Genomic DNA, 14316 nt, shown 5'->3' on the forward strand with positions numbered 1-14316 from the left:
AGATTTATAGAACTGATCCATTATCAAAGCAAATATGTGAAAGTTGCTCTGAGACCCTTAATTCCCTGAGCAGTTTTAAGAAAAACTGCGAGGAAATTTCGCAGAAGCAAAAGGAAAAACTTAAAGAAGACCCAGATAATAAATATGAGGAGTTTTTGACATGTGGAGAAGAAAAGGTAAAGGTGAGTGCACCACTTTTTGTTATTCATATTTTGAACAGGTGTTCATTGGACAAGTTCTATAATTTGTGGGTAATTCTTACTATAACAAAAAACCTGATAAACCATTCCTGCAGTTTTGTGTGAAATTGTGTATTTAAATAGAAGTGCATAATTAAATTTAGTTAAATGTTCAATCAAACATCTCTTATACATTAGATTAAAACATATTCAGTACTTCTTAAAATCAATTTCAGTGTAAAAATGTGTTAAGGTAATATTCCTTACTAATTTAGTTTTACTTGACCTGACAGCTCTGATGGGAAGATACAAGAAAAGATTAAAAGAAGCAGTAACAACCCAGGCAAATGAAGCACAGAAAAGGGTCTAGAAATTAACAGATGAAAAACAAAATATCTACTCTGCTCTAGATGAGAAGGACAAGAGAAATCAAGATAGAAAACTACACAACTATACTTTTAAAAGAATTCAATAATTTAAATATTTGGGAGTAATTTTGAATGGTAAAAATAAGAGAAGTGAAGAAGTAAGTGAGCGAATACTGTAGGCTAATGAAGAACAAGAGACCAGTAGTTACATACACAGATGAGACAATCAACATCAGTGGCAGCTGGTCAGGGTCGGCAGTGCCGACCCACACATTTATGGACACATTATAGATTTTTTTAAATATATAAGTTAATCAGAGTTGATGATATTCGTTTCTGTGAAAGAAAAAAAATATCTGTTAGATAATAGACTTTATTCATTATTTTTAAAAGAATTTGATCGATCCGATACGTTAAGTGATCCCTGTGCGCTGTGTGTAAGAGACTTTTCAAATTAATGATCCTAGCCATGCACCCGATTGCAATTGTGTGAATTCTTATAAGCCCGCTTCGGCAAGCCGTCTCCAGATTGACAATTTGCTTGTAATAACAAGCTATGGAATATTAGCCGATAGGCAACCAATTATACATTCCCTGTATTTATTTGAATGGCAAGTACGGTAGATAAACAATCTGCCGAGCGGTGATCTGCAAACGGCAACAAGACACGTACCCATAGACCAGGGCGCATCTGTAAAAATATTAGTAACATTAATTTGGACGTTGAGAGGCGACTCATATTTGTTTGCAGAAATTGCTTGAAAATAACTCATATTATAATAATATTTGAGTTATCCTCCCACTCAAAAAGGTCCGGAACATTGTTTAAATAATCAAAATGTCAGAAAATGAAGGAAAAATTCGATTTTTTTCTTCATTTTTTGATTATAACTTTAAGGTACTAGTACACTTTAGAAGACCAAAAATAATCATTTTTTTCAAGAATTTTTTTCTCAGAATCCTTATTAGAAATGAACATAAAGTTTTTTTCATATTAATATATAACTCTTAGAGAGTACAAAAAATATATATTTTTTCATTTATGCACGTACACTAATATTGCAGAGGGCGCAAAAGTTGAGGCCTCGAAAAATGATGGCGGACAGTTAATCTCAGGATTGGGATATCTGAAACAAAAAAATCGTACTGCATTTGAAAAAGGAAGGTTTCTTACGTGACAATTTACCACAATTTCATCAAAAAATAAAAAATAATTATTTTTTAACCATGAAAAACTGAAGAAAAACGGGTCATTTTTTCACAAAATTTTTTCAAATTTCTGTAAAATCTTTTCTTTGTGGAATTTTTCACTAACGGTGGTAAATTCTCACATAAGAAACCTTCCTTTTTCAAATGCCGTATGATTTTTTTGTTTCAGAGATCCCAATCATGAGATTAACTGTCCGCCATCGGAACTACTTTTTTTCGAGGCCTCGATTTTGGCGCCCTCTACAACATTAGTGTACGTGCATAAATGAAAAAAGATATATTTTTTGTATTCTCCAAGAGTCAGATATTAATATGTAAAAAGTTTTGTTCATTTCTAATAAAGGTCCTGAGAAAAAAAAAATCTTGAAAAAATGCTTATTTTTGGTCTTCTAAAGTGTACTAGTACCTTAAAAGTATTCATTTTCGAGAAAAGTTGCACTGACATAAAAGTTGCATAATTAAATTTCCTACAATATAGGATTAGTTAAAAATTGTCACCCTTGTTGCAAAATAGCAATAATTGCGAAAAATCATAAAAAACAAGTATTTGCATTTTACGTTTTTCAACCGTTTATGCTACACTTAGGACCTTCATAATTTTACCCAGAAAAACTATATCATATAATAAAACAATACTGTGAATTTCATTAAGATCGGTTCAATAGATTTTGCAAGATAAACTTTGCAATCCAGCTTTCACAAAAAAATTCATTTTTTCAAAATGTTGCAGAACTGAAAATAAAGCAAACAGCAAGTTGAATTCATTTTTACGTATAGAAGAATACTGTACCTTTCTTCTATATGTAAAAAAAATTCAACTTGCTATCTGCTTTATTGTCAGTACCGCAACATTTTGAAAAAATTAATTTTTTGTATGTGTAGCATAAATGGTTGAAAAACGTAAAATGCAAATACTTATTTTTTATATTTTTTTCGCAATTATTGCTGTTTTGCAACAAGGATGACACTTTTTAAAAGTAATAACCAATCCTATATTGTAGGAAATTTAATTACACAACTTTTATGTCAGTGTAACTTTTCTCAGAAGTGAATACTTTGAAAGTTAAAATCAAAAAACGAAGAAAAAAATTGAAGTCTTTCTTCATTTTTTGACATTTTGATTATTTAAACAATGTTCCGGGCCTTTTTGAGTGGAAGGATAACTCAATTATTATTTCCAAAGAATTTTCAAAATATCTATTAGATTAAAAATTATCCATCATTCTTTAATCAAACAAAATAAGAAAATGGATTAACAGTTTTTTATGCTGATCTAAATATTTTCGGAAGGTGGGATAAGTTAAAAAATATGTTTAATTTTATATACTGCAATTCATTAGGTATAACAAACTGTTCCCGAAATTAATAAATTATTGTGCTCAAATGTGGGCAAATTCTGCCTCAAATGAACGGGATTTCTCTTGTCTCAAAAGAGTCGAAACACCATGAAACAAGAGAGAATGTCAAACTTGTCTCAAATGTCAATAGAAAAAACTTTTAAAACCTCTCCAAACAATAAATTTTACAATGACGTTATAACCCATTTTGCTACTTCGAAACAACATAGACTAGAGTTAATTCGTCGGCTTAGAGACACACAAATCTAACTACATTTCAGGTAAGGGCGAACTTCCTATGATAATATCATAGGAAGTTCGCCCTTACCCGAAATTTAGTTAGATTTGTGCGTCTCTAAACCGGCGAATTTATAAACAGGTTTAGGTTCTAAACTTATAGGAAAAACAAAAAAAAAATAAAAAAAAAATAAAAAAAAACAAAAACCAAAAATCTTCTATGAAAATGAAGCCTTTTAATTAGATGGCATACCTGTCTGAGGAGACAAAAACAAAAAAAAAATAAAAAAAAACAAAAACCAAAAATCTTTTATGAAAATGAAGCCTTTTAATTAGATGGCATACCTGTCTGAGGAGACAAAACCTTGCCGACCCTGTCCCTAAAGCCACGAGCCACCACTGACCAACATAGTCAGGGATCCCAGGCCTATTTTCCCCATTTACTACTAACAAGCTAATTTTTCGTGAACAGCTTCATTTTTACGTGACACCCAACTTTTTCTCTTACAACAATTTTCGTATGTGGTAGATAACAAAGATAGCAGGGATAGTCCAGTCGGGTTAGACGAATAGCAGGCCTAACCTTGCATGCTGAGCTGCCCCAAATTTTATTTTTCTAATCTTTAGGGAGTCTCAATACGTTGACTTAGGGACACAAAAATGTAAATACATTTTTTTCCATTTTGAAATATTTACACCATTGGACTTAACTTATTGAGTTCTTTTGAGTGACACAAAATTGTATTTCTCTGAACACCTTAAACCCCAGTAAGGAGTTTTCGTAACTACATTTCTTAGCAATCTTTGAGTGTCACAGAAATGTAAGTGGTCTTACATTTCTGTGATACTATGTTTTGACTTATGATCAGGGGTGGGCAAACTTTTTTTTGTAAGGGCCACAAAATGGTTTTGGTCTATTACCGAGGGCCGCAATATTTCTTACCTTAACATGTTTTCGAATTTTTAACTTTTACTAATTTTGCTTACGGGAGGGGGGCTATGATTTGTAATCATAATTTCAAGCACCTTTTTTGAATTTTGTTTGAAAGTTATGGTGGAATTATTTTATTTTTAAATTAAATAACATATTCAGTACAATTCCAAGAATACATACATTCAAGAACAAATATTGAAAAATAAGCCAACGGTGGCAAATTTTTACTGACACCTAAAAAAATGGATTTTGCAGTAGACTAGACATCAGAACTCGTCATTGGATCATATGAAAAAAAAACTTCAAAAATATTTAATTGGCTTATGAGTCTCTCGAGGTAACTCTGTCTAGTTATTTTCGTTTTGACGATTTTTGAGTTTTTGATATCACTCGGAAGTCAAAATGCCGAATTTTTTTGTAAAAAATGGTGAAAATCAACATATTTGTTATTGTTAAACAAAAAATAAGCATACAACAAAAATTATTTCGACAGAGTTACCTTACGAAATATCTAAAGAAAATATATGAACAGGAGGACCTGTTAAGTAGCTTTTGAGTTACAATGGTAGAGATATTAAACATGCTGTATTTCTGGTAATTTTCCATTGAACTGAAATTTTCAGACAGTATTTTTGAAGTTATGTTAGTAAATTACAAAGATTTTCTTCATAAATTTTAAACGTGTTTTCTGCTACATTATTTAATGATTTTAATTAGGGAAATACTTGGACTAATTCTTTCTTTTTTATATAATCAATAAATAGTTTGAATTTCATTATAAAAGTTTCATTTTGCACTCAAAACTTATAAATTTAGCAAATTTATAAATTTGTGTTTAAGTCCTAAAAATAAAGTAAGTTCCTCCCCTAATTCACAGCATCTTTTAAGAACCTTTTTTAAACTTAACCTTCGAATACGTTTGTAGATTGTGGTATAAAACATCAGTATGTTCTGTTTTTAACTCTTCCAAAAATGCTTGTAATGCACGATGATTTAATCCTACTGAACGAATAAAATTAACAATAGTTATAATTGAAATGACCAAAACATTTTTGCACAATACCTGTGATGGATTATGCAGTGAAGAATAATAAATCATGTTCTGGAAACTGTTGAACGCAATCTTTAAGTTTTCTCAATATTTGCTCCTCTTAAATTTGGTGCTCCGTCAGTTGTTACACTTGCTAGGTGGTTACGGGATATTTTAAAATTTTCCACATAGTTCCTGACTACTTCGAACATAATCATTTCCATTTGTTGAAATTTCATGGATTTCATTGAGGGAGCTGATAAATTTCTATGCCAAAAACCCAAATTGACCGCGTTATGTTGGAAATTTGCGGAAAAATCACCTGCTGCGGAAGTGTTAATTATTAGCTGCATTATCTCTCTATATTTAATTTCCAATATTAGCTATAATTAAAAAAATCTTTAAATGGAAATAATTCACTCTTTTTCCGCGGCCCGCAAAAATATCTAAAGGGCCGCATGCGGCCCGCGGGCCGCACTTTGCCCACTCCTGCTTATGATATTGAGTTACATTTTTGTGGCATAAATTTTATTGCACTGAATGGTGGTTGCAGGTAGCAACGATGGATTTAATAATTTGTTTCGTATATTTGGCAGCGTGGTCTGTTGTATTTCCAGCTGTTACAACTGTGAAGGCGTAAAAAAGTGAATAAGTTGATAATTTCATCGGCTTAGGGACACAAAATTATATGTCAGAAATGACTACTCTTCAGCAGAGCGTATCACAATCAATCATGTATGCAAAGTGATTAACACAATTAAAATTAATGTTCGAAAATGTTTTTAAAGTTGATGTTTATTTAAAAAAATAAATAAAAACTGTTTATCAGTTCTATCAATATCTAAAGTGGATTACTTTTATTTTGTGATTTTAAATAAAGTTATAAAATGAATTATGATTATTACTTTGTATCCAGATTTAGCCATACGGCTCACACTCCCTCTAAGGGGAAAATTGACTCATCCCAGATACCTACGGTATCAAAAGGATTGAGCTCTGGTGGGTCTCTTTCCGTGTTATCGAGCCCTAGGTGACTTGGTATGCTGGAGTTTCTCCCAGAAATTTTCGTACGCATCTGGCTGTCGCGAGTAGTACAGCTTTCTGCATGGTCTTATAAAGGTGTTCATGTAGACCCAGCTTTTTTATGCTTTCGAGGAGGGTCTTCGGAATGACTCAAGTAGTAGACATAATAATCGGTATCGTCTAGGTACTTTGCACTCTCCATTGCCTTCGTATTTGAATTTCCAGATCTCTGTACTTAGCAATCTTTTCAGTAAATTTACTATGTAGATTATTGTTGTTAGGTATCGCCACATCAATTAGTGTTGTTTGTCTTGTTAATTTATTAACTAGTACGAGATCTGGTCTATTATGTGCCACTGTTTGGTCTGTGAGCACAGTGCGGTCCCAGTATAGCTTGTAGTTGCCATCCTCAAGCATACTCTCGGGACATATTGATAATACGGGAGATGATCCGTTTGGAGAAGTCCCAGCTTGATAGCTATCTCTTGATGAAGGATTTTTCCCACTGCGTCATGCCGTTCCTTGTATTCAGTTGCAGCAAATGCCTGGCAGCCCCCGAAAAGATGTTGGATGGTTTCTTGGACTTTACATCCATATCAGCATTTGTCGTTTTGAAACTGAGGGTCTTTGATGATATATCTCAGGTAATTTCTGGTTGGTATAACCTGATCCTGAATGGCCAGTAATGAACCCTCCGTTTCAGGGAACATCTTTCCTGATGTCAACCAATAGTTTGATGCTGTATTGTCGACGTAGTCTTGGCTGACCTCATTGGGATGTCGCCCGTGCAGAGGTTTACCCATCCAGGTGCGCATTTTTTTGTCTTTAGTGAGGTGGTTTGTGCGCATTTCTGGTTCTCTCAGTTTGATCAGTGTTGTGTCATCTACTGCGCAAATAGCGCGATGTAGAGTAGATGTCTCAGCTTGCATCTGAAAATAAGATCTTAAATTAGCAATTTGTTTATCTAATTGCTCACCTATATCCGTAAGTCCTCTTCCTCCTAGATTAAGTGGTAATGTCGTTCTTTCTACTGCACTTTTAGGATGGTGTTTTTGTGCCTTTGTGAGGTGTGTTCGTACTTTTCGCTGAAGATTTTCTATATCTGTTTTTGTCCACTTAACAATACCAAATGAATAGCTAAGCGTAGGTGTTTAGTGCTTTAAACAAATTGTGAACGAAGCAGCTGTTTTATCCTTTGTATAAACTCAGTAGTTATCTCAGTTTTCATTTGCTTATGGTCAATTTTCCGCGCCTGCTTTATTCCAAGATATTTGTATATATCGTTTTCACCCATGGCCTCGATGTTCTGGCCATTTTGCATATCGAATCCACCAGGCTGTATCTTTCCTCTGACGGTATTTAAAACGCGGTACTTGTCTAGTCCAAAGTGCATATTAATATCATTAGAGAATGTTTCTACTGATTTTAGCATCTGTTCTAGATTGTCTCGAGTAGAAGCCATTAATTTCAAATCATTCATATACAACAGATGATTAAGCTTCGCTACTACAGTATTATTGTTTTTAATGCTAAAACCTTATGCTTATTACTTTTATTATTATTATTAGAAAATTGGGTAACCCTCAGTTGTAAAATTAGATTATAATACTATAGCAACAAAGAATTACAAATAAATTACTGATCCCAACAGTAAGTCTCTATAATAATAGGCGTTTCATTTAGGGACACAAAAATGTATCTCCACCACTTTTTATCTAAATGTTGTTATTTTGAGAACACAATATATCCATTGTTGGGTATGATTGTATTACCTTAAAGTAAATATTTCTAAGATTAATAATTCTGAAACAAAAAATTTGAGAATAAACTACAGATCATTACAAAATGCAAATCACTTTTTTAAAAACCTTAAATAAGCTCTGCTGAAAAGTAGTCATTTCTGAGATACAATTTTGTGTCCCTAAGCCGACGAATAGTAGTGCAAATTTAAAATCTTGACTGAATTGTGCCATTGCTTTAGCCTTCATTTGATAAACAGGAACCGTTTTTGCTCAATATCTCTGCCATTTTAAACTTCTTGACAAAAAGTATGAAAACTAAAGTTGTTGAAAATGTGATTTTCTATAATTTCTTTCATTACAATTTTTTTCGTGCGGTCGATATTTTCAGTGTTATGCGGGAAAATACTGACAGTTAGAGCATAATTATTGAATTATTTCATTTATTATTAATTTTACGACAAAAATGTACCTATACAAAAAGGGCAGCTTGGCATGCAAGGTCAAATGCTATCCCGACTGGGCTAGGATGAAAAATATATGTTAAACATTGTCCTACATTGGTACATTGTCCTGGTCCTAGTTTCAAATACATATTATTAATACCACAAGACCATTTTTTTTAGTAACAGTAGGAAAAAGGTATCACTTGATAGGTTAGTGTATTTTTCATCCAAATAAAACAATGCCCTACAAAAAACAGTTATGTATCTATTTCTACAAGCTACAAGTATGTAGCTAGTTCGACAAGAATCAACAATGTCGAGAAGTTGAAAATGAAGGAGATATTGAGGAAAAACGATTCCTGTTTAAAATCAAAATGAAATCTAACGCAATGGCGGAATTCAGTCAAGATTTTAAATTTGCACTACTATTGACCCTCCCTAAAGATTAGAAAAATAAAATTTGGGGCAGCTCGGCATGCAAGATTAGACCTGTTATTCGTCTAACCTGATTGGACTATCCCTGCTGTCTTTGGTATCTACCACATATGGAAATTGTTGTAAGAAAATAAGTTGGGCATCTCATCAAAATGATGAAGCTACTCACGAAAAATTAGCTTGTTAGTAGTAAATGGTGAAAATATACCTGGGATCCCTGACTCTATGCCCCACAGAAAAGATAAAGAAAAATTAAGAATTTCGGAAGGAAAATCCTCAGAAGTATTATGGGCTAGATAAGAATGGAAAACGGAGAAATGATAAGAACAATGAACCATGAACTAAGAGACATAATGAAGGGAGAAGATATAGTTATATTTATTAAAGCACAGAGACTGAGATGGCTGGGACACTCGGAGAGAAGAAAAAACAACCTACTGATTAAGAAGATCACCAGATGAAAGCCAGAAACTGAAAGACTAAGGGGAAGACCCAGAGAGAGAGAGAGATGGGAGGACCAGGTCATGAGAGATATCAAAATCCTGAAAGAGAGAAACTAGAGGGAATTATTTATTTATTTATTCACGGGCAAGCCCTATTCAGATATAAATGTTACAATGTTCTAAATTATCATAATATCACATAACAAAGTGGTTTAAGGAAAAATAATTCTATGAGTAGTACAGTTACAAAAAAGAAAAAAGAATAAGATAACACATAAATCAATTCAGAAATGTTCCAAGGTATAACGGTTTTGAGTTATCTAATACATACAGGTCATGTAACACCAATCACAATTAGTGATGTAACCAATAAAAAACGGTACCGTTTTTAAAAAAAAACCGTTTTTTATTGCAAAAAAAAACGAAGCCTTCGTTTTTTTTTGTTTTTTTTCGTTTTTTTTTATTTTGATTTTTTAAGTGGGTACAGTTTATTTAATGACAAAAACATATAATAAATATAATATTCTGTATAATTTTATAACAAAATAAGTATTATTTCGTTTCATAATTAATTTCGTATAAATCCTTTAAATAAAAAGACCATGGGTATAAACAAAATAAGAAGAGTTTATTCGTTAACTTGCAAAATCAAAGCAAAAATAAGTAATAAAAATTTATCAAATAAAAAAAACAACGTCTTAATGATTGAAAAGGTTCAATTAATTAACCGAATCCCTTAAATGAACACTGATCCGTCCCGTCGCTATCTGCATTTTCTTCAGACTCTGAAGCTTCCTCTTCATCACTTTCAAAGACAGACTCCGACTGATCTGAATTGGATATTATCATTGGTTCCGGTTCAGATTCTAATGCAGGATTGACTGTGAAGCTAGGGCCAGTAGTTGATTCTGAACTGGATGATTCACTTGGCTGTAGTTCAGCCATTAATTTTAAATTATGAGCCACATACACGATTTTTGACGCTCGAGTATTGGTCAGCCTGTTTCTCTTGTTGGTGTGAATTCCCAAATATGAAGAAAAGGATCTTTCACATGCTGCTGATGTCGCTGGCAACTCTAGAAAACGAATCGCCAACTTGGAGAGTGCGGTATTTGAGCAAAGACCACTCCACCAGGCAATAGGGCTGATAGCTGCAATTGTGTCCTCATTCCATAGAAAAGCCTTTTTGAATAGTCCTTCTTTTGCAATAAAATTGACAACGTCAGCTAAGACGGCTGCTTCATCGACATCTGGCATCTTCTGTGCTACCTTGTATATGACTTCTGTCGCATCATTCTACATTAAATAAAAAAATTAATATAAATATAAATAAAACCCACTATAACCTAAAAAAATTTACCATCTCATCTGAGCTAAGTTCGCAGCCACGATATTTTGGATCCAAAAGGTTAGCTACAAAATGAACACTATAAATAGCAAACTTCTTCCGATTTTCAAAAATTGCCCTTGTATCTGCTTCCTCTTTGGATAACAATGGACTTTTAGTGACATTTTCTAATGAGGTGTTAACCACTTTTTTAAATAAATGCAGACATTTTGAAATCGTTGGTGTGTCACCTTCTACAGAGGTAATTGTGTTAGCAATTGGTTCCAGAAGCATAATGTATCCTTGTACCCGGTCCCAAAATATATCGCTTAGAGCATTTTTTTTAAAGATGGGTGTTTGCTTACTGCCTTTTCAACTTCTTCATTGATAGCCATCCTTTTTATTATTTGTTTGTTAGCAAGCAATGATTGTAGACAAAGAACTAATGATCCCCATCTGGTAGGCACTGGGAGTTTAAGACTGCAACTTATTTTTAATTCGTTTTGTTTTTCCTTTACCCACGCAGATAATATGTGGCTTTGTCGGATGGCCTTTGTAAGGGCAACAGCCTCGGCAGTAAACGATTTCAGACTTGTTAAATTTTTGAGATCGGTAAATATTAAATTAAGAGAATGAGCAAAGCATCCATAGGTAAAAATGTTATTATCAAAATCATTTTCAATCAAGGCCCAAGCAGCTTTCATGTTTGCTGCATTGTCTGTGACTATACCAAATACCTTTCGGGGACCGATTTCACGTATTACTGCACCAAGGGTTTTTGCCATATATTCTGCAGTATGAGGTGTGCAGTGCCTGTGGGCATAATTTTAAAAAGGAATGGCTTTGGAGTTGTTACAACAAAGTTTAGGACAGCCTCGTTCCTAATATTGGACCATCCATCCACCATTAGTCCAACAGAATGTGCTCCAGCTTAAAGTAAAGAGATAATTATTTTTAACCTACTAGCATAATGTAGGTTTACTTATATTAAAGTCGGGCCGTTCTAAAATTACTGAAATATATACGACGGACGGTGTGGTACAACACTGTACCGCATCTGGTTGCTGTTCAAGGTCTTTCGTGTTAAACTTCGTCCGTAGTACGTTGTTCAGTGGTAATTTTACGGCGGCTCGCCTATATATTGTCAATGTTTTAATAAATATAATAACAGTAAATTAAATATTTTTTTAAAAATTCCAAAATTCCCCAAATTACATTAGTTTTAATGAACTAATACGGTTCCAACCGGAGTCGATGCCAAATTACATAATTTTGTACAACACTCCTTGGTAATGATGCAATGGCATCGAAACCGGTTGGAACCGTATTAGATTATTATTAAAACTAATGTAATTTGTGGATTTTCTAAAAAATATTTAATTTATTGTTATTACGCAGAATTTCACAGAGTAAGGGCCGAAACAATAAATTTTAATAAATATGGTAAAACTTAAATCTTACCAATGTTTTCCGAAACCATAGCCTTTACACGTAGGTGCTCACTGTCTAATAGTGGGCCTGATACAAGGTGTCGGGTTGGTATCTGATAAGCAGGTCTGAGAAATTTAAACAACTTCTGCCACTGTATATTTTCTACTAAAGCCAGTGGTGCTTGACTTGAATAGATAGCCCGGCTAAGCAGTTTATCGGCTTTTACTTTTTGTTCAGGTGTCATTTTATCCATGAATGCGGACACCTCTTTAGATTGTGATTTCGGTTTTTCTGTAAATAAAATTCCCAAATTTATTAAATTTAAAAATAAGTCTGTAAAGTAAGGTTATCTTTAGGAATTTCTACTAAATAAAGAAGAGGGAAATTTGGAAATATTTTTAGAGCTTTGGTACATACCTTTAACTTTTTCCTCCCTTTTTTCATGTATTGTTTGTAATAGTCCAATGTTTCGTTGTTTTCTCTCCGTCACTCCATACTTTATTTTAACTTCCTCTGGACATTTTAGGCATTTTTTAATATGTTCCAACAAACGTGTCCCATTTTTTGATAGTTGAAGTGTACAAAAAGTACACTCTACTTGAGGAGTTTTTTTTTCTGTGTTTTTAGCATTTTAAACAGGGAACTTACTTTGCAACTTTTCCTTCCCCGTGATTCCCGCGAAGAACAAGAACTCGAATTCGAAGACATTATAAACATTCAGTTTTTGTCACTAATGTCACTACAGTAGGTAACAAATAATTTATTATCATAAAACACAGAAAATATAATTAACAATAATTTATTTATTTAAACACACTTAAATAAGCACTAAACACAAATATTTCCGGCACAAGGCAAGTAAATCACAAAATAACAACAGAACACCTGCAAAAGCTAATCGGTAATTCCCCGGTTTTCTCAGCGCCAACGAATACGAGCGTCCTGCTAAATTTCGGTGATTCCCCAAAAGCAAGGACGTAAAAAAATAATAGATAAAGGCAGTAAGGGTTTAATGTTTCAATATTTTTTAAAAAGGAACGTCAAACACTGAGTTTCTAGATGTTTTGGATATAATATTGAAATATTGGGTGATTTTTAGGCTTACAAACAACTCCTAATATTGATATTGTTAATATTACGTTGAGAAACTAATAAAAAACAATTAAAAACAAAAAAAACACGTTTTTTATTGTTTTTTTTTTTCGTTTTTTTTAGAATTAAAAAAAACACGTTTTTTTCATGGGCGCCCGCAGAGAGGGGCCAGGGGGGCCGTGGCCCCCCCTGAGATTTTACTATTTTGTATATTTTTCTGTACTCAAACCTAAAAAGTTAATACCTTTACGTTGACATAAAAGGTATATTATACAAGTATATAAACCAAAAACAAAATTATGGAGATAATATTATATTAAACTTAGACCATGGTCTAAGATATTAAATATAATACGTCGAATACCTACGAACCTACGCGCCTTTTGAATGCAACCGGCAACGTCGTAGCACAAGCACAATCACATGGTGGTGGTGGTGATGGTGATAGATAATCCGGCCACGCACCACCATTCTACCTGTTTTCGTCAAGCCGCTCAGAGTTCACAGCCTTTGTTTATTTTCTTTGCGTTGAGATTCGCAGTGTATTTTATTTTATTATTATCGTATTAGCCTTACGGGCGGTTTCCGGTTTCTATCATTTAATACAAACACATAGTCCTGTCGCCAGGGGGGGTACAACGGCCTCGTTAATTCAGATGGACTTACTCAAGTTTTTTTTATGTATTTTGACCCGTAGAACACGAATTTTTTGGGTAACAGTTGATCCGGATGTCGATAAGATTGTTATAGACCAAGAACTTGAGGAATCAAATAACAGCGATTTTTGGCAAAACAAAACAATATTTTGTATTTTTTGGGCCATTTTAAGTAAAAAATATTTCTACAAGTTTTTTCGTAGGATGCACAGTTTTCGAGATAAACGCGGTTGAACTTTAAAAAAATCGAAAAATTGCAATTTTTGAACCCGAATAACTTTTGATTAAAAAATAAAATAGCAAGTCTGCTTATCGCATTTGAAAGTTTAAGTCAAATTATATCGGTTTTGATTATTTGCATTGGTAAAAATTTATTTTTTTATTGTTTAACAAAGCTATAAACACGTAGGGTTTCCCGTGCTTTTACATG

General features: G+C 33.2%; 1 protein-coding gene across 2 annotated transcripts in view; it reads left to right on the forward strand.

Annotated features, from left to right (window-relative positions):
* The window catches only part of LOC126881193 (uncharacterized), a 141834-nt gene that overhangs the window by 3003 nt on the left and 124515 nt on the right, over positions 1 to 14316 (forward strand). For both annotated transcript variants that reach the window (XM_050645296.1, XM_050645297.1), the window contains exon 2: positions 3 to 182. In XM_050645296.1, coding sequence (XP_050501253.1) covers positions 3 to 182 — 180 coding nt within the window. The remainder of the gene's footprint in view (positions 1 to 2; positions 183 to 14316) is intronic.

The sequence above is a fragment of the Diabrotica virgifera genome, chromosome 3, assembly GCF_917563875.1.
Source record: "Diabrotica virgifera virgifera chromosome 3, PGI_DIABVI_V3a".
Lineage (NCBI taxonomy): Eukaryota > Metazoa > Arthropoda > Insecta > Coleoptera > Chrysomelidae > Diabrotica > Diabrotica virgifera.